Raw genomic sequence first — 26,250 nt, 5'->3', positions numbered from 1 at the left:
GGCGGGGCTGCGGGCACAAACAAACTCCCTTGACCAATCATGGCGCTGCTCCCATGCAGCATGTGAGCAGCGCCCTGATTGGAGAGAGTGGCGTACTCAGTGCTCCACAGCACACTGGATCCTGCACTTACTCTCAGCCCAGCTGTCTTAAGTCTGCTGGAGTGAGATGTTTAAATTTGGCATGTCTGGCTGGCCGTCCCAAGATGGCCGGCCAAAGAGACATGCGCACTTTAAACAGTGCAAAGGCAGCCCTCTGCCCACCACTCCTCCCTGCTGTCACTCAGCAGGCCCCGCCCCATCCTGACATTCGGTTCAGGACAGGACGATGAAAATAAAATGGTAATGAATTACCATTTTATTTTTTTTCTCAGGGGGCTTTAGGGGCCTTTTAAGTGGGGCGACGCTCCTCCACTCCAACGGAGGACCCGCCCCTGGTAATGTTGTCTTTCCGGACTTTTTGCCATATGACATGTCTTCCCAGTCTTAAATGTGTCTAGTGTTCTACCATTAAATATATGTTGATTCATAATTTGGAGAATGACCAGATGCCCACTACTGGGGGTCACATGACGCTACTTCACAGCAGGTAGGTTTTTAGGATGCATGTGTGTGCAGTGCTCTTATGTGTGCATGGAGTGACGCCTTACTGCACGGAGTTGATTAAGTAAACCTTGGGTGCAATACTGATAGCTCAAGTGAAGTTTTTCACTGCATTCAGGGACCCCAACTCTTGTGCTTGATATAGAAATAAAAACTACCAGTACCAGAGTGCAAGGCAATACATGGGGCTGGTTCACCTATTGAGACCTCCCACTGTGCACCAGTGAGTCGTCCCTTGTCAAGTCCCAGCCTACTTTCTTCCTTGTGATGTAGACACCTGTACTTTTTTAGGACATAGAGCAAACTCATCCTGATATGTGTTTTTACAACATGTACTCTTCAAGGATCTACTTGAGATTAAAAGGGTGAGGGTAAAGCTGTCAATATTACCTTTGGTTTCTCATCCCCAATCATGGACAGCTGCTGCTCGCATATCCAGGCCTCGGCGTCGGCGGCGTCCACGTAGTACTGCTGCACCTCGTGGCCTTCCTGCAGGCGTTTCTTTCTTTTGGCAGTTTCCGCCTGTAGTCTGCTCCACAGCTCTTTCAACAAGCCCATCTGCTTGTCAATGTCTCTGACGTCAACATCCGGTTCCGCCTTCATGTCTTCGGCCCTCTTGAGCACGTCATTGACTCGTGGCTGGTGACCTGTGATTTCGTTCTGCAGCGTCTGCACGGGAAAGGCAATTTTTAAAGAGGTTGTTATCATTTGGAAATATTTTTGCTTGGGGCGTCCATCAACTTTTAATTTAATCACAACTTTTTTTAAAATCATAATCCACTTCAGCCACTCCTATTTCCAAGAAAGATACAATAATTGTTTTTACTGCTTCAGTGAAGTGCTCCATATACACCAGTGGTTGAAATGGAAAAATAAAAGTGCAGGTACTCTGTAGCAGAGTACCTGCTTGTTTCTGAGAAGTGCCGGTACTCTCCAATTAAAGGTATTGCATTTCTCTTGAGAAGTGCCGGTACTCTCCTCCTCAAAATAAAAAAGTGCCAGTACCCAGGGAATGGACTTACGTACGGCCCTTTCAACTAGACACCACGTGTCGGGCCTAATGTTGGACATTCTCTTCTTTCGGACATGATCCTAAGGAAATGGCTTCGGCTACGTAAAAGTGCGCTACGCCGCTACACATAAGGACGGGGGTCGGTAGGCCGCACATAGATGGTGGTGGGTCTGTTTGCCTGTCCGACTGCCTGTTTGAAACTAATAAATAAAGTTATTTAAAAAATAAAAAGTGCCAGTACTCCGTACCGGCCAGTACCAGCCCATTTAAAAAACTGATATACACCTAACGAAAGGTCATTGTATGGGCCTTTTGCAGTAATATGGCGCTGCCAAAAGCAGGAGTACTAGGCAGTGCTTAATTTGTGGCAACAATAAGTGCCATTACCCCTGCCAGCACTGCCAATTACAGTTTAAACACAACTACTAACCCTCACCCTACTACAAGTTTGACAATTCTGACTATTCCAGACCACCAAAGCTATAAGAATGGCTTTGGCAGCAGGTCAAAGTCAGTTTTAAAGTATATTTAATTAATAAACAACTGTTGTTGTGTTTTGCTCTAAATTAGACAAACATTGCCACCGTGTGGCAGCCTGCCATAAGCACAGATGGTGACAATTAGGTACCGGTGCCAAGCACCGAAAACTACCGGTTCAAATTAAGCACTAATACTAGGGCTCCTACCTAAACTCTGCAACACAAACGTGATGGATTCAATGCTTGCACAAGTCTCAGTCACTTGCAGACAAGGATAAACCAGACTTGGTTCTGCTCCAACAGACGAAGTAGAGCCCAAACAGATAGGTCTCCTCCAGATGGGAATACAAAGCAAGCCTCCTGGGGCCGCATCAGCGAGGCGCAGGTGGAGTCCAGTGACTCAACAAGCACAGGACCCAAGTCTGGGAACACGGGTCCCACTCGGAGCATTACACTGAAACACAAAAGGTGATGGCCGAATGCTTGCAGAAGTCTCACCACTGGCCGACGCGCAGGGTCCAATGAGTTTTTGCCCACCACGCTATCCCAGACAGGCCATATGCACATCAGACTTTGTCCTTTTTCAATAACAGTCGGGTCCGACCTGGAATGCCAGGCCACTGCCAGTGTCTGAAACCTAGTATTGCAGCCATCACGTTTGTGTTTGACTGCCTTACCTCGCCATCAGTCTCTTTTCCCTGTGATAATTAAATTTAAGAGCCCCACCACCCCAGATGTAGAATATGGAACCACACATTCTAACCAGATGGAAAATTAAGACACACACAGACTTCTAAAATTCAGAAATGAGACCCCTAAATTGTAACCAGACAAGAATATACCTCCTCAAATTAGCAAATGGAAACATAATGATAACTAGAAGCAAATTTAATGGCAAAACCCCACTAAATTAAAACCATATTGAAATGTCAGTGCCAGACCTCCTCCTCAAATATAGAAAATGGACCAGCCAAGTAAAAATGCGATAGAAATGTAATGCCAAAACCCTCATAAAATTAGAAAATGGAACCCGAATTACAACTAAATGGGAATTCAAAGAAAGGCGTCTTAAATGAAAAGGTCATTATCTCCGGAAAGTCTAAAATAAAATGGAACCCGAATATAACCAGAAATGTAAGGGGGTGTTACCAGGAAATCTTGGTGGGTCACCACACACACATATCTTTTAGTTGAGCTTCATGGGCTCCAGAGGCAGCAGGTTTAGTGTGAGAGAAGTTTGTGAAATATCTGCACATACAAACAAGGGATTTACTTCACTAACCTGGTTCTTTTTCAACAGTAGCTGGACCGTCTGAAGATTATTTCCGTGATCTGTGGATTCGGCGAGTGGCAATCTTTCCTCCACCCAGAGCTGGAAAAAGAAGAACCAACAATATTATGGGAGATCCATTTCTTCTCAACTCACTGGCAAGTACCTCTATTGTCTTAAAGCTTAGTGATGGTATTTTTCTTTCCTCTATAACCATGAAACCATTCCATATTAATGCCTAATATAATGGTGGCCTTGCGGCTCTGGGATACCTTTTGAATGATTGTTCAACTTATAAACACAAACAACGTTCCTGAATTTAGTAGAGTTAATCTATTACTCCATCATTATTTTCTGTTTGATGGCTAGCTTTTCTTGCAGATTTAGGACACTGTTGTCAGCTTCTACTTTGCACTTTATTATTATTATTATTATTAATTTTATAAGGCGCATAGCTACCCGGTTTCCTGGCGCCAACAGACAGAACGCGAGAGAAAAGGAGGACATCTACTGGTTAAATAGGCACGTTTTTAGGCCTTTGCGAAAGCTGGTATAGCTGGATTCGTGCCGGAGAGGCGTGGGGAGCGAATTCCATAGTAGCGGGGCCAGGTAAGCGACAGATCGGCCACCCAAAGGCGTCCGTTTGATCCTGGGGGCTAGAAATTTGGCCTGAGAAGAGGATCGAAGAAGGCATGTAGGAAGATAGGGATGGGCTAAGGCACTCAAATACTGAGGCGCTGTGCCCGATTTGATCTTATGCCTGTAGCATAGGGCCTTGAATTTGGTACGATTCTCTTTCTTAAGCCAATGAAGGTCACGGAGAGAACCTGAGATGGAGGCCTTTTTAGATACATGGCAGAGCAGTCTGGTCCGGCAGTTCTGCACTACCAGCAGTTTTCGAACCACCTCCTCATTGGCTCCTAAGTACAGGACGTTGCCATAGTCCAGCCTGGACGTAATCAGTGCCTGGACCACTGTTCGTTGTGTGGGACTAGGCAACATCCAGAGTACTTGTCTGAGCCATTTCAAGATGGTGAAGCAGGTTGAGGCGACCTTGACTGCTTGCTGCCTCATAGATAGCTGGTCATCTATAACTACGCCTAAATTGCGAGCTGATTGCACCGGTTGAGGCAGATCGCCCATTTGAGGAGGCCAATGACAGGGCCCCCAGAGATCTTTGTTTTTCCCAAGAATGAGAACTTCAGTTTTTCCATGCAAATCTGACAATGGGTCATTAGGAGATTAATGTGACAAAGTATGGTGTATTGGAGCATGTTTGTAACCATGCAACACTCTGGTTAAGATTGGCATTCAGGGTTTATTTTTTGGGAAAAGTCAGTTAAATATGTGAATAATTATTGGAAAAAATTAATACAATTATTACTTGATAGTTAAACATCTGATCATTCTATCACCGATTCAGTTTCTAGGTTTAAAAAATATGTGAATACAATTGTGACCAACATGGTCTGGAAAAGCATGTCCTACAACAGCATCTTACATTCTAAACATTTTCAGGCCCCCATGCCTTTCTTGCTTCATGGCGGAGCTAGGGGTGACCCAAGAGTGGCATACCTAATTAAACATTCTTCCTCACTATGGGAGCGTGCAGTGAAGTTAGTACTTAAACAGCCCCTATTTGAAGTGGCGTAGCTAGCCCTATGGCGGCCTCACTGAAGAGCGGGTGGGAGGGAGGGCTGGTGAGATTCGGCAGCAATGGCCGCTCGCAGCGGCCGCAGTGTAGATCACCCCCCCTTGCTACGCCACTGCCTATTTGCACGTGAATGTATCTTTTGGGACCTTCTGGCGTTCCGCTTGCTACCGAATGTGGTTGATGTTAATCCAAGGAGGGAGGAGGGATGCCTGACTCTGGGTTACCTCTATCCCAACAACAGTTTTATTACTTTTGAGGCTGCACAGAAAGCTTTTGGTATGGGTACAGAACAGGTTTTGTTGCATGCAAGCATACTAGATATAGTGCAGGATATTTGGCCCACGTACCCCGAAGCCCCGCTCTCTTCAGACTTTTTTAGGGTAATATTGGCATTTGGTGGGGGGAGACTTCTAGTGTCTCATATATAAAGAGCTACGATAGCGAATCAACCAAGGGCACCGTTCCGAGCCAGAGCCGAGTGGGAGGAGGATCTAGGGGCACCATTTGGGGACACACAGTAAAAAGGCATCTGCACCCTAATAAAGCAGGGGTTGTGTAATGCACAGTTTAAGTTAGTCCAGTTCAATTATTTACATCACTCTTCTATCACTCCAGCGTTTCTTCACCGGATAGATCCAGCCAAACCCGATGGGTGTCTTAGGTGTCAGGTTGGCCCTGCTGGGTTCCTGCATTTGGCTTGGCACTGTCCACTGGTGTATGCCTATTGGTAATTCGTGGTGCAGAGGTTGCAGAACTTTGAAGGGGTATCAGTGGAATTGGACCCGGCCATTTGTCTTTTGAGGAATCTCAGGAAGTGTAAAGGTAGGAAAATACTATGGAAATGTATGCAAGTGGCCCTCCTGTTAGCAAAACGGCGGGTGACCATCTCGTAGATGAGCCCACAAGGCCCAGGAATACAGGGATGTACTAAAGATATTACAGAGTGGGCGGTTGCTGAAGGAGGGCGCCTGCGGCACTGTTGGAGAGATGAACGTGCTGGGGAGGATAGACATACATGGCAGGTGATAGTTGATAGCTTCAAGGAGCTGGACAGGACCGCAGAAGAAGATACACAGGACACTGAGGGTTAAGATTCACCGGTAACCGTCGTGATCGGGGTCGATACGCAGGAGGGCAGTAGGGGTAACAGGCAATGATTGCTGTTTAACTAATTCGATTAAATTGGTCCCTTTATATCATTGCAATGATACTGTATGTCATGCCTGAGATGTTGCTTTGTCCCTCCAGGTTTGTTCAAACCACACTGTTTGTACTGTATTCTTGTACTGCAATGAAGATTTTCTTTAAAATAAAAATGTGCATCCCCCAAGTATCAGGGATATCTGGCTGGAAGATAGGCGTGTTATAGCTGAGGAGCACCAGTTAGACTGCTTTGGCAATATAGTAACCAGGTATGAAGACCAATGCAAGTTATTAGCAAATACAGGTACTTGCTACAAATGGATGACAATTGAAGAGATGTATATTTTAGATCAACCAGAATCCTAGGTATGTGCGTTTTTTATAGCATGCAAAGGTGGACAGAGGCAGAGCTGTTTGCTTTAAACAAGAAGCCATAAATTAATGCACGTAAACAGACATGGAAATATAGTTGACACATGTTCTATCTCCCAATATCCATGACTTTTTCAAGAATTGAGGTTTATTTATGTAGGCAAGTTTATAATGTTCTAGCCCCTTTTATTATCTTCTATTTACTGGTAAGTCCATCAAATTATGTACCATAGACCAGTGAAATGCATCATTTATATAATTCCTATTGTGTTCCATGTTTTGTAGAAACAATACATTCTTCGCAGCTAGGGCCTTGGTAAATTACATTTACCGATTCTTAAATACCGAATTTTACCGATTCGGTATTTATGAATCGGTAAATGTAATGTAGGTAAAAAAATACCGATTCGGTAAGTGTCGGTATTTAAGAATCGGTATTTACCGATTCGGTAATGGTAACCTGTATCTCATTGATTCCTATGGGCCAGGAGGCCCATAGGAATCAATGGGAAGTCAGTTACCATTACCGAATCGGTAAATACCGAATCGGTAATGGGGGGAGCTCAATCAAGGGTGGCAGGGTGTCACATTGACACCCTGTTGCACCCCTGATTCCTACATGTGGCACACATACATGCCCTGAGGGCATGTGTGTCTGCCACATTGCACACATCTAAGGGCCAAATAATGCATTCACAGTGACATTCGTCATTTACCACCAACTTTCAGTTGGTGGTAAATAACGAATCCCCACACCCACCACACACTCCCCCTACATCTCATTTCTGTATTCGGTATTTACCGAATCGGTAAAATTACTGATTCGGTAATTTTACCGATTCGGTAAATTACCGAATACAGAAATGATGCCCCTACATCTCAAAAGCCTAAATACCGGTCGGTAACGGTATATTTACCGAAAATCGGCCGTTACTGACCGGTATTGGGCTACCTACATATGGCCCCTAGTGTTACCAGTCAAACAGGTTTGACTACGGAAATCTGTCCACTCCTGCCCTCCTATTTGTGATGAACTGAAACTCGATAGGCAAGGATAGAGTGGATTATTATTTTGTTTAGGGTCAGCAAAGTAGGAACCCTGAAAGGGAAACAGGCTTTACCATGCAGTTTTACCACGCAATGCCTTTACCACACATCATTTACCATATATGCCTTTACAACGCATATGCCTTTACTACACATGCCTTTACCACGACACAGTCTTTAGCACGCAATGCCTTTGCCACCCATCATTTACCATACATGCCTTTACCACGCATATGCCTTTATCACACATGCGGTTACCATGCAGTCATTATCACACACTGCCTTTACCATGCAACACGTGCACACACACACACACACACACACACACTGGCACATATAAATATAACTATGTGTGGTAAAGGCATGCATGATGAAGGCATATGTGTGGTAATGGCATGCATGGTAAAGGCATATGTGTGGTAAAGTGTGGTAAAGGCATGCATGGTAAAGGCATATGTGTGGTAAAGTGTGGTAAAGGCATGCATTATAAAGTCTCACATTCCCCAGAAGGGTGGGGACAAGCCCAATAACGTTTGGGGTGCTAATGTGGCATTCCCGAAGGTAACTAACAAATATGATCAACACTGTGATATAACATTAGGGATTTTTTTTTTTTTTTTTTTTTTTTTTTAGTTTCCAAAACCTTTATCTAGCATGAACACGAAATACACAGCCCCACGCCTACAACCATCGTGTGGCCGGCGGCTTGATACGAGAAAACATTAGGGATTTTATTAATTGTGAATCTACATCCATGGCATACACCCTTGTGCTTTACACTACACAGGGCTTCATTTAGAGTGGGACGCAACAGTTAATCTGCCAAAAATTGGCAGATGTCCTGTCTGCATCCTGTAGCTCAGCCACCTCATTTAGATTTGGGGAAATACAGCTTTGTCAATGGCACAGCCACTGTTGATTGCACCATTAGGAAAACCCTTTAAGTGTATCTGACACTGGAAAGGCTGCAAAATGCATGGTGGCCTCTCTGACACCATTTACAGTAGGCCTCCTTTTTATTTGGGACTGGTTTATGACACATTCGAACAGAATAACTCTAAAAATAGCCTAAAAATATCCTCCATGTTGGAGATATCCAGTTGTAGGGGACACTTGGTGTTACATCATAAAACATGCAAGTGTTTACAAAGATTCATGTGAGCTATCATATGGCACCTATTTGAACGAGTATCAGTAAAATGACCGTGATCTCTTAAAATCTACTGGACTATGTAGAATACCTCATTTTTCTAATACAGGTATTAGAAAATTAACTGTCAGGACCTAAAATGACAAACTTATTAGATTCCAAGGGCTGTATTACAAAGTGCCCTGGATGCGCAATGGATGTTGACGCAGGTTTTGTGCGCCCTCGGGGCACTTTGGTATTACAGAAGGGGCCCCAAACACATGTAGCGTCAGCTCTATCATTAAAGGGCGTTCTCTCATTTGCATGGAGACGTGGCCCCATGCAAATGAGGAAATCTCTTTGCCTCTGCGACCACGCATATTACCAATGTGTAAAAAAACACACAAATGATGGACGGAATGCAGAACAAATCAAACATTTACCCCTATCACAGAGATTTGGGTTAAATCCATCATTTTACCAATGTGGGCGCAGAGGCAAACATGCCTTTAGAAGGCGCACTGAAAGTGCATCACAAAAAGGGTAGTGCATTTTCAGGGCACTTCCTAAGGACAGCCCTCTGGAGGGGACAGAGGGGGTCCCATGGGCCCCCATACATATCCCCTTGCAGGGGAGTGCAGTCACTCACAGCATCCACCTGCAAGAGAATCTCTAATCCCTCTTAAAAGTGCAGGCGGGTTAGCCGTCTGCACAGAGAAACACAGACCAGCTTTTTTTTTTTTTTTTTTTTTGAAAAACCTTTATTGACGTTTCAATCATTTACACGTATGGGCCTACAACCCCCCGGGGCCGGCCGCTAAGCAATCAGAACAATGAAAGCACGTGTAAACACAGGCGGCACCTCGGAGAGCAAAGTCTACAATACAGTATAGTCCGGCCAATGAGCCGCTCAGGTAGGACACCAGGAGAGAAAAGGTTTTTCATTTTATAATAAAACAAAACAGTAGGATCAGGTGCCAAACAGTTTCCCAACAGCGATAAGGGCTAGGATAAGAGACGCAAGCAGCAAGCAGCAATACATTGAATCAATGGCGCAGACACGGGAAAGTACGGATAGGGAGAAATATCAAAGAGAGTTGCGCCTACAGGTCCCCGTACCTAAAGCCCAGCGAACCCCCCGGAAACTGTGGCACACATTAAGAGCAAGCGATTCACGATAAGAGAGGTGTACCGCGCTGATCCCAGAAAAACAGGCAAAAAGAAACAGAGAAGAAAAAAGGAGGCCATGGAAAAAGAGATAAAGACTAAAGAGTCCCCTCCCCCATCCCCCCACCCTGCACCTCTGCGAATGAGTATGGCCCCACCCCCCAGCAGTGTGCCTGTCGCCCTGGAACTAGACCCGAAATATAGAAGAGACAGGGAAAAAAGGAGTAAGAAAGAGCCCCCCCAGACGGGGGGGCGGAAGAAATGTAATAAAACTGGAGGAGGGCCTTCAAAACATACCCCCGGCTTCTCCCTCCCGCACGGTGAAGTCTCCCCACGGCAAACAATTAGCAGCACCAAGTTGATCATATCAAAAAAAGGAGGGGGGGAGTGGGGAGCATTATGCACCAACAATGCGAATAACCATGAGAGCACGCAACCATGAGTCCGCCTGTCTACTAGGTGACCACTCCCGAAGGATCAGCCTCAGCCTTGACCGCTCTTTGCAATTCTGCCCATGCCTGCCCCTCGACCCAGCACCATGTCCGATGTCCCAAGGTACAGGAGTGTCCAAAAACAGTCGGGAAGCGACGCACACAGGTGGGGTGGAAGTCTCTGAGCATCAGCACGGACCGCTTCATGGGGGGGCGTCGTTTCCAGTGCTGCCCCAGGATTTACACTGCACACAAGGTCCAGACAGGCTGAAGCAGTCGAATGAGACACACGCTGCCGGAATCGTCCCTGGGCCGCCAGAGACCGCGCACGGGACAAGGCCTCCATCTTCCGCTCAGGTCCAATACCTCCGGAGCAGATCAAGCCCACAGTTAGCCGACCACACGGTAGCATACTGTCCGGAGTGTCCGGCTGTACACTAATCGCGGGGGGGGCCGCAACATCTTCCTCCTGTGTGCAGTGTGGAAAGCCACTGTGTACTGGTGGACCAGCATGCCGCCACTGTCCCAACGCTGATACCACACCATCTAGCTTCCTCCCCAGGACCCCGGCGCCATGAGCCACGGAGTAAGGAAGGGCACCAAGGGCCTCCAGGAGGTCGCCGTACCCCAGGGCAGCTCTCTCCGATCGCTCTGCCACACTCCCGACCGTCACACACCCCCAGTCCCGCTGCGTCCCAGCGGACAGGATGGTAGGCTGCATAGTGACAAAATGGCCGCTGGGAAGGCCCGACTCGTATTGGGGCCAGGACCCCGGGACCAACGCCTCAAGGTCCACGTCGCTGAAGACAAGGATCCTGGGGGAGGAACAGATGCAACCGTTGCGCGGTCACGGGCAATAGTCGTCTCCGCCACGGACCAGCTCCCGCAAAAAGCCGGGAGCAGCCCGCAAGGATCAGGGCGAACCAGGGACGGCGCCCGGGCAGCTCACAGTCAAAGGCAGGGGCAAACACCACAGAATCCGAGAATCGCACACCCGGGCATGTCCTCGGTCCGCAGCGCTCAGCAGGGGGGGAGCGACCACAGCAAAATGCAGGCCGAGGGGAGCAACACTCCGGCGGACCGACTCCACCCAGTCACCACAGGCCGCTGTTGTTAAACTGCCGCCCGGCCAAGGCGTCCACTCGAGGTCCCGGCTTCAGGACCGCACGGGCCGCAAAGTTCAATCGCTGATTTCTCCGGCGGTACTGCAGTCAGAAACCTCAGGATCACACGATCGGTTGCCACTTTCGTTTACAAACACGATCGCGTAGCGCAGAATAAGGATCTCATGCAGGATATCCGTGCGGGATGCGGAGGTTCACGGAGCCGGGAATCTACGCTGCCGTCCCGGTCGCCATCTTGGCTCCTCCCCCAGACCAGCTTTTAAACAGCTGCTCTGTATTTCCCTTGAATGCACCACCTGGGGGCAGTGCAAGTTTGTGGGTTCCCTGAGGGCAGCACATTCAACATAATAGGGCGCACTTTCCATGTTTGCACCTGGCGCATCTGATTTAAGGTGCGCCCTATGTGTAATAGGGCACCAAAAAATAACGTGCCCGATTATGGACCACTCAGCACATTTATTTTTATGTACCAATTTTCCGGCTTTATAAGGACTATGCATTTGACTAAGATTTAAAACTAAAATATAACTATATAAGGGGCCAATGCATAATCGCATTATCACACTTTTGACAATGGGATATCTATTCATTATTTCTTACGTTTATATACTTCCACTTATTGTAATGAGAGGGATACTGCTTTATAAATTATAATGTTCTCCCAGATTCAATGTACATTATAGTCGGTATTTTTGAGATATGTAAATGGTTAGTTGATGCATTTAATCAGAGTTCAAAGGATTTTGAATGATGAATTTCTTTTCATTGCAAGAGGCTGAACTTAAAAATTGTTTCATATGAGAATTTAAAATTATGAATTGGATCCATTCTTGGCTGGTATTTAACATTTTAGCATTGACTTGTCCCATGTGCTTGGAATTATGCTTCTGTCTCTTTAAAAGTATATAATTGCGGGGGAGACTACCCCAGGGCACTGTATGCCGGGCCCCGCAGATATCCGCTCACAGGACCTACGGCACATGCCGTCCATGTGTGGCACGCGGCCAACAGGCACCTTAAGTGGGAGGGGAAATACTCTCTTGCCACCCCACTTTTGAATACGGAGAGGCTGGGAAGTCTATGGAAATCTAAGGGGTTTGACAGGTGGGACCTCATTGGGATCACGAGCATTAAAGACGTCTGGGGGGGAACAATACAAACATTTAATGCCCTAAAGCTGCAGTACCAATTGAACGATAGCGAGTACTTCCGCTACCTCCAGGTCCGACATGCGCTACACTCACATACCTAGGGGCACGACACTCCCAGACGCCTCTCCCCTCGAGGACTAGAATGCTAGATGGGTATCTTCCCGAGAAGACCATCTCCTTAATATATAAGAAGCTGATAAACAACATGGAGGACCCGTTGGTAACTGTCAGACGCCACTGTTCTGAGGATGGCCTGGAACTGGATGATGAGGACTGGCGGGAGGCGGTTTCTTTCCCACGGGTAGTGGCAATCCAAATGAGGCTGAGGTTGGTGCAGCATTAAGATACTACACAGGTCATATGTCACGGGACCCTGTTTGATCCGAATGGGTCGTTCAGAGGGTGGAGAGTGTAAGAGGGGATGCGGGGAACTTGGGACGTTTATGCATATACTGTGGCACTGACGAAGGGTACAAACATATTGGGGAGAGGTTCACCACACTATGGGCAGTCCTGGGCACAGATCTTCAGCCAGAGGCCCGCAGATGCCTCCTGAATGTCTGGGAGCCCACAGACCTAAACACATACAAGGTGCAGTGGACAACTTTGGCTTTTATGATCGCGAAACTGTGGGGTGCCAGCCAGCCGCCACGGATTGGGAAGTGGATGGAGGACTTGGACTGGTGTATGTTTAGGGAGAGATCAGTCTATTCTGCAAGGGGTTGTTCGAGGAAGTGGAGCAGGGTCTGGGAGGCCTGGAATCATTATAGGGGTGATATTTGTGACCCGCCGACCTGTCAGGTGGAAGCGGAAGCGCCTGACTCCCCTTCATCCCCTAAATTCTTTCATTGTACAGACTCTGTATGGTATGTCACTTAGAAACATTGAAGATTTATCAGGATGTCACTTGATGTGTTAATTTGTTGATTGGATTGTTCAAAAAATAAATAAATAAATAAAAAAGTATATCATGGTCAGTTATATAAAATTACAATGTCTGCAATGGTGAGCCATAAGTCATTTCTGGGAAAATAAATGTGGCAGCAGGCCAAACATTGCTTGTCTCTTAACATCTGAACTAGTAAACATGACTATTTTGTATCATAATGGTTTGTGGACGAGTCATGACATTAAAGGTTTTTGGTCTGCAGCTGAAATGGCTGCAAGTGGCTCAAAGCTATGTATGAGGAACAGCGTTGCTTTTCTATAAATTTTAGGTCTCACAATACTTTGCAAAGTGACTTTGTTGAACAACAGGTCAGATGATAGTCATTAATGACTATAAAAGTATTTCAAATGTCCCTCACCGTTTCATCAGCCAGGTCCCTGTGCAGCTGGTACAGAGCTTTGGAGGACAGCAGCTTCTTCCTTCTGTTCTGCAGTGGCTGCAAGAGTTGCACAAACTTGGCCTCGATGTCCCTCTCCTTGGCATCCGCCTGGTCCAGAGCATCCTTTGGCAAAGCAGGCGCTTGGGACAAAAGCTCTTGCACTTCCATCTTCCGCACATTTACTTGATCCTCCAGCCGCTGTAGGGAAACAGATGTTACACTGTTGTTTTACTTATCGGAGCAGTACACTGAGGGCCATAGTTATGACATGTGTGGCGCAGGGCAGCTGCACTAAGTCACAGGGAAAGGGCAGGAATGCACTGTATTTATCCAACAGGTTCATTCCTGGCCGTCACCGTTTTGGCAGCCTAATGCCAACGTTGGCACCCTTGCACCATGGTGCAAGGGTGCCTCCGTTGTAGTCAGGATTGTTATTGTGCACAAAGGGGCACCTTCCTGCACAAAAAACAATCCTATGTGTACTTCATTTATTAGTTTAACTTATATACTAAGGTTCACATTTATTATCTGTACATTTATGTGGTACTCGTGTTCAATGTTTTGGAAAATATACATAAAAAGAGGAAAAAATAAACTAAAAAATAAATACATCTAAAAGCAATTGACAAACATGCTGACTTAATAATCAAACTGTCTCAGTTACTATACAGGAAATATTAATTAATTTTACGGACTTCAATTATACATTATATTTCTTATAATAAAAAACTGATATCATAATTAATATTATAACGCAAGCTTCCTATAGTTATAATGGTAATCATATTCATTAGAAAAAGAGAGTCTTATGCTTTTCTACACTGTATGCACAACACATATTTATCTGAGCCAACAAGCTTGCATTTTCTAAATGCTTTAAGCCATAGTTGTTACTATTGTAACAAAGAGTGGTCACAAGATGGAGGACTGAGTGAACCTGCCAGGGTTTGAAGTTGTGTCTTACTTGTTGCGCGCAGGCTCCACCCATTATACTGCTCGACCCATGTCATTTGACTCGTTTTGTTTTCATATACTAGAAAAAAATACTTCTCCAAATCAATTTTTCTGACCTTATGATTGTTCAGAAGTCTGTTGACGCTTGTTAGATCCTTCCCATAATCTGCGGAGTTGAGCTCGTCTTCCATTTCGCTGATCCATTGCTTTATATCAGCGTAGCTTTGCGCATGCAGCTCAGAGCGGTTCGCGTCAAAGAGCCGCTGCGCCTTTTTATTGGTTGTGGACTCGAGCTCCTCCCACAGTCGATGCAGTTCATCCAGCCTCTCGGTGATGAGTGGCTTCAATTTGGGTTTCCCAGCAGCCAGAGTATTCCCCTCCTGGTTTTAAAAATATGGAAAAATATATGAATTAACTTGTCTCTTTTGTCTTAAAGGTCATAAGACATTATGCTAATTTAACTGATAATGTAAATAATGACAATACAAGGAATGGAAAAACTCTAATAAAATATCTGTGGGATCTGAAATATAGTTTGGAAGGCATTGAATAAATTCTGTTTGTGTCCATGTACAGTACAGCCACCAAGATAATGGCACCCGTGATGTCCCAATGCAGAAACAGCAGCTTCCGCCTTATTTTAGAACCCTCAGTCTAATGTTCTGGTTGTGATGGCCAATAAGCTTTGAGAGAAATCAGGCACTAACTAGCTAGAAATGCCCACTCTCCACAGCTCTGAAGCTTCTAATGCAATAACGTTCCATCAACTAATGAGGATTTGACTCTCACAGTTTAACACTTTTCAATCACTAAATATTATGTCACACCACGGTGGCAAATAACCAACAGGCACATTAGCCAAAAAACACACCTTAGGTTAGATTATAATAATTATAAAACTAACTCCAATTAATGAACATATTCTTGTAGCAATGATGAATGGTCTAAAGGTATTATCACAGAAATAATACACTGTCACTCTGGTTATATGCTCTTGCCCTTAGCTCATAATTCCGGCAGCAGCAATGGTCCCATGATGATGCCCTCTACATTCATTCAAATAAATAGGTGAATAAATAAATACAATACGGAGCATACGTTGAGTAATGGAACTGGTTGGACAGGAACATGTGACAATACCAAGATCTTTGATACTCTGGCCGACACTTCATTGAGCATTAGGACTCTTGAGAAATACTCTTAAGCAGATATCTCATTGGTACGTACGGATTCCATCGGAAGCCTCTACTATGAACACCAGATTCCAAATCTGGTTATTCACTATTTAGCAAAAATAGGAAACACACATTGTTACCCACTGTTGCTTTGACATAAAGGTATTCCAGGCTGTTCTGACAGGGCTCTCTGACAACCTGTGAGTGAGGCGCTGGCTCTCTCTTCCAATGGAGAGAGCCCGAGAGCTCAGCTTTGGATAGGCAGGGAAGGCACAGAGGGTGGGCGGCAGAAGGTCTGTGTTTTTTAAATATTTGGGACAGGGAGGAAAGGCCATGTTATGTATGCCAGAGTCAAAACCATTTTTATTCGGCAATAAGCCATAAAAGCATGAAAACACTTCCATATGCATCATAATAAATTAAAAACATTTGATATAAGATGCAATTAAAATAATGAGACAGAAATGAATTTCTGTAGAAGACATAAAACAGCATTCATATTGTTTCCTTATGGCTTGAGCTTTCTTCAAACAGTTTAAAACAGTATAGCGAACCTCCTTCTAGGACAAATTTTGCAGAAACTCCAAGGCTGGTCAATGTTATCTAACATCTATCCTACGTAAAATGGTACCAGATAAACCAACCTAGGGTAGGAATATAATGTGCAAAACATCATACAATGAACAGTACTTTGAGACCATAAGTTGTTACATCGACAAGGAGGTAAGTCTTAAGACCAAGTACATTGCTCTGGAAATATGTATGATTCCCCCATTTCTCCTTTGCCCCTGCATAGCACACAAGAGCAGGGAAAGGTGACTTGGGAGGGCCAGGCATTGCATGAAGGTATAGATGCAGACCAATGAATGACAGACAGTTCTTTCCTCAGGGTTGTGAGCTTCCTCGCAGACACCTCAAGCTTCATTCTTATATAAATATATATTTTTAAAATATTTTTATTACATTTAGGGCATAATAACATCACAAAAGATCAACGTAAATTACAGTCAGTTGTCCCCGCCTCCTTCAATATTACACATCCCATCACCACCAGCAGTACACGTTGAGCCATAATTATAAATCCAAAAAGCCTCACATCCCCTCCCCCAACTTCATTCCGAAACCTCTTCCCCTGGTAGTTCAGGTGGCTCACAGATATTGCCTCTGTATTTATTCCAGGCTCCCCATACTTTTCCCCATTTCTTGGGACAACCTCGGTTGATGTACGCAACTTTTTCTGCCTCCATCGCTTCATCCATATCATCATTCTCATATATTTGATGTCACTCAGAACCCCTCAGTGAAAAATATTCTGATTACTCACTGAAACTTATCTATAATTCTACATACTAAGTATGGTTCTCACTGAGTGACATTATTGTAAATAAAAGATTCTAAATCTAGTTATTCATTTCTATGACATAGCAACTGTGGGAAACAAAAGTTGTTTCTCACAGTTACTACACCATAAAGTAATTTCAGGGTGCTCTGAAAGACCTCCCTGACCGTGTCAGTGTAGCGTGTAGTGCTAGCTCGCTGCTCTGGCGGACAGCAGAAACCAAAGATGTGGGCGGGGTGTATGTGGAAAGGCACAGAGAGATGTGGGGGTGGTCGCAAGGAAGCCAGGTTTTATTTTTGCATTTGAGAGATGGAGGAAAGGGCCTGTTACATGTAGTGTCCCATTACTCCTCTGTCCCTGTGTAGCTGATGGGACCATGCATAATATAAAGTTATAGATGGGTAAAAAAGGCTCTGAGTAACATCAAAGACAGCTCGAGTCACGGTTCTGAGTGACATCATAACTTCACTTTTGTTGCGTGTTTGATGTCCCTCTGAACCCTCTGTGAACAAATATCCCTCTTATTCACTGATACGCTAAGTGTGGCTCTCTCAGAGAACAAGTATCTCGAATACCAGGTTTTATATCTGGTTATTCACTTCTAGGATGTAGCAACAGTGGGAAACAAGAGTTGAGTTGGTTCTCATTGTTGCTACATCATGAAGGAATTCCAGGCTTCCCTCTCAAGGTTCTCGGACATACGGTCAGCGCTACTCTGGCTCTCTGCTCTGAAGGAGATCATAGAGCACAGTTTAGGCTGGGAGTGCTAGGGAAGGCACACAAGGTGGTGGGTAGGTGGCAGCAGACCATTATTAGTATATATTTGGATGGGTGAGGGGTGGATTGAAGGGAGGGTGTAGTGGGTTGGTGGCAAGAAACCATAACATTTGAGTGGGATGGTGATGGTAAATTCAGAGGGTCGGGAGGGTGGTTGGCAGGACACCAGGTTCATTTTTATTATTTGAGGTGAGAAGATAATGCGGAGGGTGTTCTATGGGATGTTGCAGGGTGCTAGGTATCCTGGGTGGAAGGGGAGTGATGGCCAGAAGGTGGTGCGGGTGGGTGTGAGGACACTAGGTGCAAGATGGAACATTTGGCTGAGACAGGTGTGGCCACATTGTGTATGGCTCCCATCTTACTGATCTACATCTGCATAGCTGTTGAAAACAAGCACAGGTGAATTGGGTACTCCATATATAACAAACCAATTGGGGGCACAATAAATCACAGGAATAGTTTTTACCTTGGGGTCTGAGTGACATCATAGACAGCTTGAGTTTCACTCTTGTGTCTATTTGATGTCACCTAGTGCCGATTGGCATAAATCACATCCACGTTATTCACTGATACTCATCTATAATTCTATATTTTCTCAATTGTACTTTTTTACTGAAGTGATCTAACATGGATTCATGGCTTCAAAGTGAGTGTGTTGTTTTAAGCACATACTGATTTAACTCTGCTTTTTCAGTTCACACATTTCAGAAGTGAGAGAACAAATGTAATGGCGAATAAGAACATGCAGAGTTATAGATGGACAATTATCAGTAACGGGGTGTTTTCGATCGAGGGGTTCCAAGTGACGTCATAAACAATGAAAGCCAAGTTTGAGTAGTTCATAATATCACGTGATAGCCCAGGCAGCAAAATTCCACGTAATTGATATCTATCATCTATAATTTGATGTTGTCTATGGGCGTCCTCCATGAGAACCCCTATAGATGAATCACTTGGATCCCTTATTGGGTAGTCACACACAAAATGCCCTTTCACATCCTCTTTCACCTCTCTTAGGCTCCCCACTAAATATAACCCTCCTGCTCCTTAAATCTCTGGTATCCTTCCACCCACATTTCTTCTCCTTTCTAACTCTCCTCTGGTACACCCGACAGATAAATAAACACACGTTTCACTGCTCGAGCTCTGAAGAATCATATTGCATATTCAGTGGTCTGGAAGTGCAGTCTCGAGATCCATCCCAGCAGCAAAGGTACAATGTAAAAGCATATGGAAGTTTACTGCTGTACTACACAGGACACTGAATTTTCTGTCCTTCTCTAATGTTATTTCCTGTTTCAACGTAGGAATTCAATTCACAAAATAGAGGTTAACTTAAGTAAGGAAAATACACTTAAAAAGTTTAAAAAGTAAGAAAATTGCAGGAGTTTTTGATCCTTACATCTGGTACAGATTAAAACATTAATAGTAATGCACAATAATTGTGAAACATTTTGTATTCTTCTTTAAGGAATGTAGGGAAAGTCACTGCATCAATTCATTGTGGCCACAGAAAACAAAAGAGATCAAAAGGTACCAATTCAAATGAAGAGGGGGTTCTTGGTTAGTTGGGGAATAATATGGCTCTAATCTAAATGAACATGACAGTGATTCATAATGTAAGATGGAGGCTACATGATTTAAGGGAAATGTGTTATTCAGGCCAGAGGAGGAAGCAATTGCAAAATCCCATACCTCGTCCACCTTGTCCAGCCAACCTCTGTTGGACACCAGCTCCGCCATGAACGCCTGGTGCTTCAGCCATTTGCTGTGCAGGTTATGAGCTTCATCGTAGGACATGTCCTGGGCCGTCAGCAGTTTCTCGTTTATCCAGAAAGTGAGCTGCAAGTTCATCAAGGAAACCATTTACATCTCAGCTTAAGAATGAATCAATTTTCCACTGTTTTTATTATACAATCCATACTTTCCATAATGATGGCACTTGTTTCCTGTGTGGCAGAAGGAAGTGTACTGTTTCATATTCATATGTTCATCATGTCACATACATGACAACACTACACTCTCTACTGCACTTCCAAAGTTGACTCGCAGAGAGCTTGCTGCTGTGCAACACCAATCTCCGCACTCAGTCCCTCACTCCTTGCCTCACTCACTACTTACTAAGCATTTAATTTGTGTGTGTCTTTATATAAAAAATAAGTTGCACACTCTTTTGTTGTTGAAAAAGTGAGGAAGATAATCCATGTAGTTCATAAAACAAAACACATTTTTGCTGGGGCCAGAGACAGGCTGGTCACTTTGAGAATCGGAATAGTTCCCAACAGGCCATGAATTCTAAAATGCCAGGAGGGCTTGGAAAAGAGTTAGCCGCCCTGAGCAAGCCTCTCTTGTCTTTTTCAAAAGGATAGCCACACCATGAGCCGACATAACCATGTGAGAAGAAACTAACTATAGACCTTGTGGATGTCCAAGATAGGGGCATTGCGGTCTAATTGTCTGGTGTACTTGAGACTGGTATAACATATATGGACTAACTCTAATTATAGACCACAATCTCATGGTGTTCAAGGCACATGCCTTTACAGGTCATCTATATATATTGCCTATTGAGTCCAGTGAGCCCCATCCCGCAAAAGCATAACCATACCTAACTATAGTTCACTTAGAGCAGACAAATATACTAGGTATTGATGAAGATATTACATCCAGGCGAGCGAGGTTGTAGCTCAGATTTAGCTCAGTCTCAGCCTACCTAGGTTGGTCTCTGAAAATGACCAGTAGAGGATTAATTTCAGGGTGGTATGGCCGGTGGATTAATTTAGAATCTCAATACACAAACGCTAACATTTGTTTCTACAATTAGTAGCTGCTGCATGGTCAACTAGTCAAAGTTAGTTGACACAAATAACCACATTGAGGGACTATTTCCCTTCCACCAACAAAACACTGAATTTAGGACTATGAAAATTAAAGATTTTTCAGACAGTGAATATGGTATATTTATTAGACGTGTTTTGCAGGTTTGTGATATATGTGGAGACAAAGGCATATAACCTTTCTTTCTGAAATGAAATCATAGAAATATAATTTGAATAAATGAAGAAAGGAAATAATGCTACAGGTTTACCTCTTGACAGTTCTGTAAGAAGCTCTGTAGGTCTCGGTTGTCCATTAGCAGCAATGACACCTCTTTAGCTTTTGCAGCATTTGCTTTGTATCTGGAAAGAAAGATAATTCAGACGGAAGAGTAAATCCTATTTATATTGAGTTTAAGCTTGATCTAATATGCATCTCTATGCCGTCATCATTTGTATCACTGCCACTCTTCTTCAAAGCTTCTGCCTGCATAAGTCACTTTCTGCCATTTTGCGGTTTGCTTCATTACCCATTGCTTGAATCTTACTACACAGTTGCACCTTTGCCTCGGAGGCCTGTCTAGTTGTAGTAAAATAGACTTGTATTCTTGTTAGTACAGTACAGATCAAAACTGATACAGAACAAGTTTGCTACAGGTTTGGTCATTGTCAAATCTTTTTATACCCAACCACCTTGTGTGCCAGGAGCAGTGTCTCTCGCCTCTTGGATGCTCCTCTGAGTTAACCCAGACATGCATGAATAGATCAAAACAATCAATTACTTCCACACTCCTACCCTTGATGCTTTCCTCCTACCATCACTGAATTATACTTCCCTCTTCTACTGCATACATAGCTGTGGCATATTTAACTATATCCGTAATGCCACTGCTCTCCATCCTCTACTCCAAGTTATAGGTACTTCGCTGCCTACGTCTCTCATTCTTGTAATCTACCAACAAACCTTGCACCATCTTCACAGCTCTGCTATGGACTGGCGTCTTTTAGACTTTTGAGGAAGCTGACTTCAGAAACTAGTAGAATTGTCAAAGATTGGATTGCGAAAGAAGCCTACTCTATCAATTTACTGAATTTGTTCTCTGCCGTTTATGATGTCCACACGTTTAGATACAGAACGGGCTCCCCATCCACTAGCTGACAATCTTTAAGGTCATATGTGTTTGTTGTTTTCCTGCACAACTCCGGTCCTCTTTTTCATTGAACCTGCTTCTACCAATACTCTTCTCGCCCAAATCTCATTTAGTAGGTATCCTTTGTGCTTCACAGTTTTAGTCCAGAGGAGATCTTTTTCTTTCCTGGCTACCAATAACTTTGAATTCCCAGTCCCTCCATCTTTCCTTGAAAAGTGTTGGACAAATGCAAAATCACAATTTCAAAATTCAGTTATCAGAACCAGTCTTAAACTATTGCAAAAACGAATGTGAGATTTCACAAACACCAAGACACCTTGAAAGCAGCCCACGCCATTTATATATCTAGATAGTACCAAACCAACTGATTGAAAATATACTAAGAAGTCAAGAGCTTTGTCAATGAAAGAAAGTGTGGAACTTTTAAGTTGATTGAGTGAATGAATCTTCTGTGAAGGCCTTTGCAACACATCTCCCAGCATTTTCAATGTCCCAAAATACCAAAACTCTTTGGCTTCCTACAACTACTGAACACAGACGGCTCATAGCTCAGTGTTCACCACAAGCCAAAATTACCTCTCTTCGATCGAAAGGACCTTCTCCTTGATTTTATCCGAATACATATTTTTTTCAGCTACAAGTTGTTTTCCATGAGCAATCGTTCCAGAGATCTTCTCTTCGTTGTTCTCCATGGTCGCCAAGAAATCTTCATGTTTTCGGATTGCAGCTTCAGCGGCTTCTAGTGTATTGGGCGGTTCAACGTGAGCAAGGTTGTATTCCTTTAAAAAAACACAAAAGAAATAGAGATTACTTTGATCAGCGCTATTCAACAAATGTCCAGAAGGGTCTGACCCATGGCAGGTTTTCAGGCTAACCCTTTTTTTACTGACATTTACATTTATTGCATGGAGATGTCCTTTGTGTAGATATCCTGAAAAACATGCATTGTTCCAGCCCTCCTGGACTATGATTTAGGGGCATCAAGAGTGTAATAGTCCGTGTATGAGTTTAATCCCTAGTGTGGCTTTAGTGCCATTCATGAATTATATATAGAAGTCATGCAATACCTTGTAAATTATAACAGTGCCTATGAATGCTCACATGAACAGGGTGTTTGTTTAACAGGCACTAATTGTTTGCCTTTTATACTGTAAAATGTGATAAACCGGTAGTTAAAATGTCAACTGGTCGTGTCAGTGGGTGTAAAGTAAATCCAAGACATAAGTGAAAAGGTATGTGTTATATCTACGAGCCAGCCTATGGACCTGGCCAACAAAACAGACAGCTGGGCTCTCTGCACTAACTAATCTAATGGGTTTTAGCTGTGCTTTTTTTCTCAGATTGTCCCATTTGCTTATGTCTCCCTTCTTCTTGTATTGCTTATTATGTTTTTAATTAAGGGCATTTTTCTAGTGTGGACCTAACCCTGGAGGGATTGAAGATTGTGGGCTGTTCAGCAGACTGCATAAGGCATTTCAAGCACATTCTACATGTTCTATTAGTGTGTGTATTGGGGGAGTGCAGTGTAGGACAACATTGTCTCATATCTCAGTATTAATGATAGAGTATGAACTGTGTGCCCCCTGAATATCGACAACAGAATATCGATGGTACGCCATATCAAGGACAAAATATTGGAAAAAAAATATCAACAGGTAAGTGAGTTCAGATTTTCTACGCCTACGTCCACATATATGTACCTCAGCAACATATCTATATATATTTTCAAGGCACGTAGATATGTTAGCATTAGTAAATCTAGACTTCCCTATATGCACTTACCTTTCGATATTTAGACCCTCGATTTTTCTGACCTCGTTTGTACCACAATATTCTGGTGGTTGATATTCAGTAGTGCAACTGAGTATGACTGTTAGGCAGAAGGGTGCTTATCCTGGTTGGGACTGAGGTTGTTTCAAGGTTTTAAACACCTCCATGATGAACCACTAATCCAGCAAAACTGCTTCAAGGGCACAGGCTGAAAAAATATAAAGAACCATCTAGATGCAAAAGAAAACCTATGACGTGTTACCATAATTTTTCTTAAAAAATGGCTATAGTTCCTGTGTGCAGGGAACTTAGGGCCTAATTATGACTAGCGGTACAAAAGGGGGTGATGATGGACGGTCGTCTTCAGCCAGGCTTGCTTGAATCCAGTGGCAAAGTGAGCAAGGGACTCAACGTCTGAGCATACCCTGCCAACTTATGGCGAACAAAGCGGTACAAAAGGGGGTGACTACGGCAGTTCGATGGACTGCTGTAGCCACAGTGGCGGTGAGGGCACCGCTGCACTGGCGGTCCGACTGCCCTATTACAAGTTGGGTGGTCAGACCGCCATGGGATCGCCACAACCACCAGGGATCAGAGATCCCTGGCGGTGTTTGGGCGGTCTTCAGGCCGCAATATGCTTGGCTGTGCTGCTTCGGCACTGTCAAGCATATTACGAGTTTCAAAACTGTGGAGGAGAGGAAACAAATGGGGCCCTGCAGGGCCCCTTGCTGCCTCAGTGCCATGATTTGCATGCAGGGGAGCACATGTGGTGCCCCCCAGTGGGCAATCACCCCCTTTCCTGCATGGCATGGACTATAAAGTCCATGCCATGCAAAAACAGGCTTTGGCCTTCCCATTGCGGCACCTTTTTAATAGGCACCGCCATAGGAACGTCAAAGCACCGCCCGCCAGACCACGAGATTACTCGTAATTTGGCCAGCAGTCGAGTTTGGTGGTCCTGGAGCATTGACGTGATTAGTCGATCAGAACTCCCAGATTCCGAGCTTTGGTAATGGGAGCATTTTTGCTGGCGATCATGAAGGCGTCCAAAAGGAAGTTTGTGCACCATTAAATATCATTTCGGTTTTATCCGCATTTAATTTAAGACATTTCTTACTCATCCAAAGCCAAAGCTTTTAATCAGGTTGGCGAGGGGTGCGATGTAAATATTAAATAAAGTAGGGCTTAGTGAAGAGCCCTGAGGGACTCCACAAGGAAAGGAGAATGATTGCGATGTATACTCGCCCAGTCTGACGGACTGTTCTCTTTCAGAGAGAAATTATTTTAGTAGATTCCATGCAGTGCCACTGACATTGATTTCTGATAGCAGCAGTCTGTGATCCACCGTATCTAAACCGTATCAGTACTGCACCTTGGTTCTGATTGAGTGACTGCCTGATCTCTTCGGTTGTCTTGATTAAGGCAGTTTCAGTGCTATGTCCACTGCGAAAACCAAACTGTGTGGTGTTCAGATGGTTGTTGGACTCAATATGGTCCATCAGTTGTATGTTTATGATTTTGTCAATGACCTTGGAAGGGAGAGAGAGGGGTGATATAGGAGTAGCTACTTGGATCTTTTGAGTCCAGGGTTGCTTGTTTCAAAAGGGGAAGCATTGAGGCTTTCTTCCAAATGGATGGAAATTGGCCGGCCAAAGTCATGGTTGAGAAAATAGCCGTGAGCCGCCACTAAGCCTGCTATCTTAGGGGTCATGGGTCATGTGGAGAGCCGGATGAGGTTGCTCCCAAAAGGGTTTGTGACCTGTTCTAAGGTAGGTGGCTTAAATCTACTGAGATTTGGTCCGCTCCTATATGTCAAAGTAGAAATCACAATATTATCAGGAGTGGAGGTCAAAGAGGAAAAAAGATTGTAAACTCCTTCTACTTTTTCTAGAAAGAAATCTGCTAAACTATTACAAAAGGATTGACTGTATAGACTAGATGCATCAGATACAACCGTAGTTAGCTTTGTTACTATTTGAAAAAGCTCTTTTGATGGGTTTTTTGCTTACTCTATCTTTTTTGTAAAATAGGACGATTTTTCTTTAAGAATATGGGATTTGTAGGTTGCTAGACAGAGCTAATATTTAGTTTTCTCTGTCTCTTCACAATTTTGTCTCCAGATTTTCTCCTGCCTACGCCAGTTTTGTTTCTTTGCCCTTAGTTCTTTTGTAAACCAAGGAACTGATAAAGTCTTTTGTTTGGCTTTACTTAACGTGGGTGGTGCTGCCAGCTGGGTAGCTTTATCAAGCCATGCTGTATATTGAGTGGCCGCAATGTTGATATTGGTGGAAAGATCAGGAGGAGAGTTGTTAAGTTCTTCCATCAAGCTATCTGGCTGGAAACATCCATTACCACGCGGGC

The 26,250-nt window shown here is 44.1% G+C and overlaps 1 protein-coding gene across 1 annotated transcript in view; it reads right to left on the bottom strand.

Annotated features, from left to right (window-relative positions):
• The window catches only part of SPTB (spectrin beta, erythrocytic), a 232,153-nt gene that overhangs the window by 43,609 nt on the left and 162,294 nt on the right, over positions 1–26,250 (bottom strand). Inside the window, exons 17-23 of the mRNA XM_085627228.1 lie at positions 22,696–22,898; positions 21,241–21,331; positions 19,848–19,994; positions 14,978–15,241; positions 13,887–14,105; positions 3,374–3,463; positions 991–1,269 (exon numbers count right to left, since the gene is read on the bottom strand). Of these exons, the coding sequence (XP_085483354.1) occupies positions 991–1,269; positions 3,374–3,463; positions 13,887–14,105; positions 14,978–15,241; positions 19,848–19,994; positions 21,241–21,331; positions 22,696–22,898 (1,293 nt within the window). The remainder of the gene's footprint in view (positions 1–990; positions 1,270–3,373; positions 3,464–13,886; positions 14,106–14,977; positions 15,242–19,847; positions 19,995–21,240; positions 21,332–22,695; positions 22,899–26,250) is intronic.

This window comes from Triturus cristatus, chromosome 9 (assembly GCF_964204655.1).
Source record: "Triturus cristatus chromosome 9, aTriCri1.1, whole genome shotgun sequence".
Classification (NCBI taxonomy): domain Eukaryota; kingdom Metazoa; phylum Chordata; class Amphibia; order Caudata; family Salamandridae; genus Triturus; species Triturus cristatus.
Note: the sequence above shows the minus strand (reverse complement) of the source record. Positions and strands in the feature narration are given on the sequence as shown.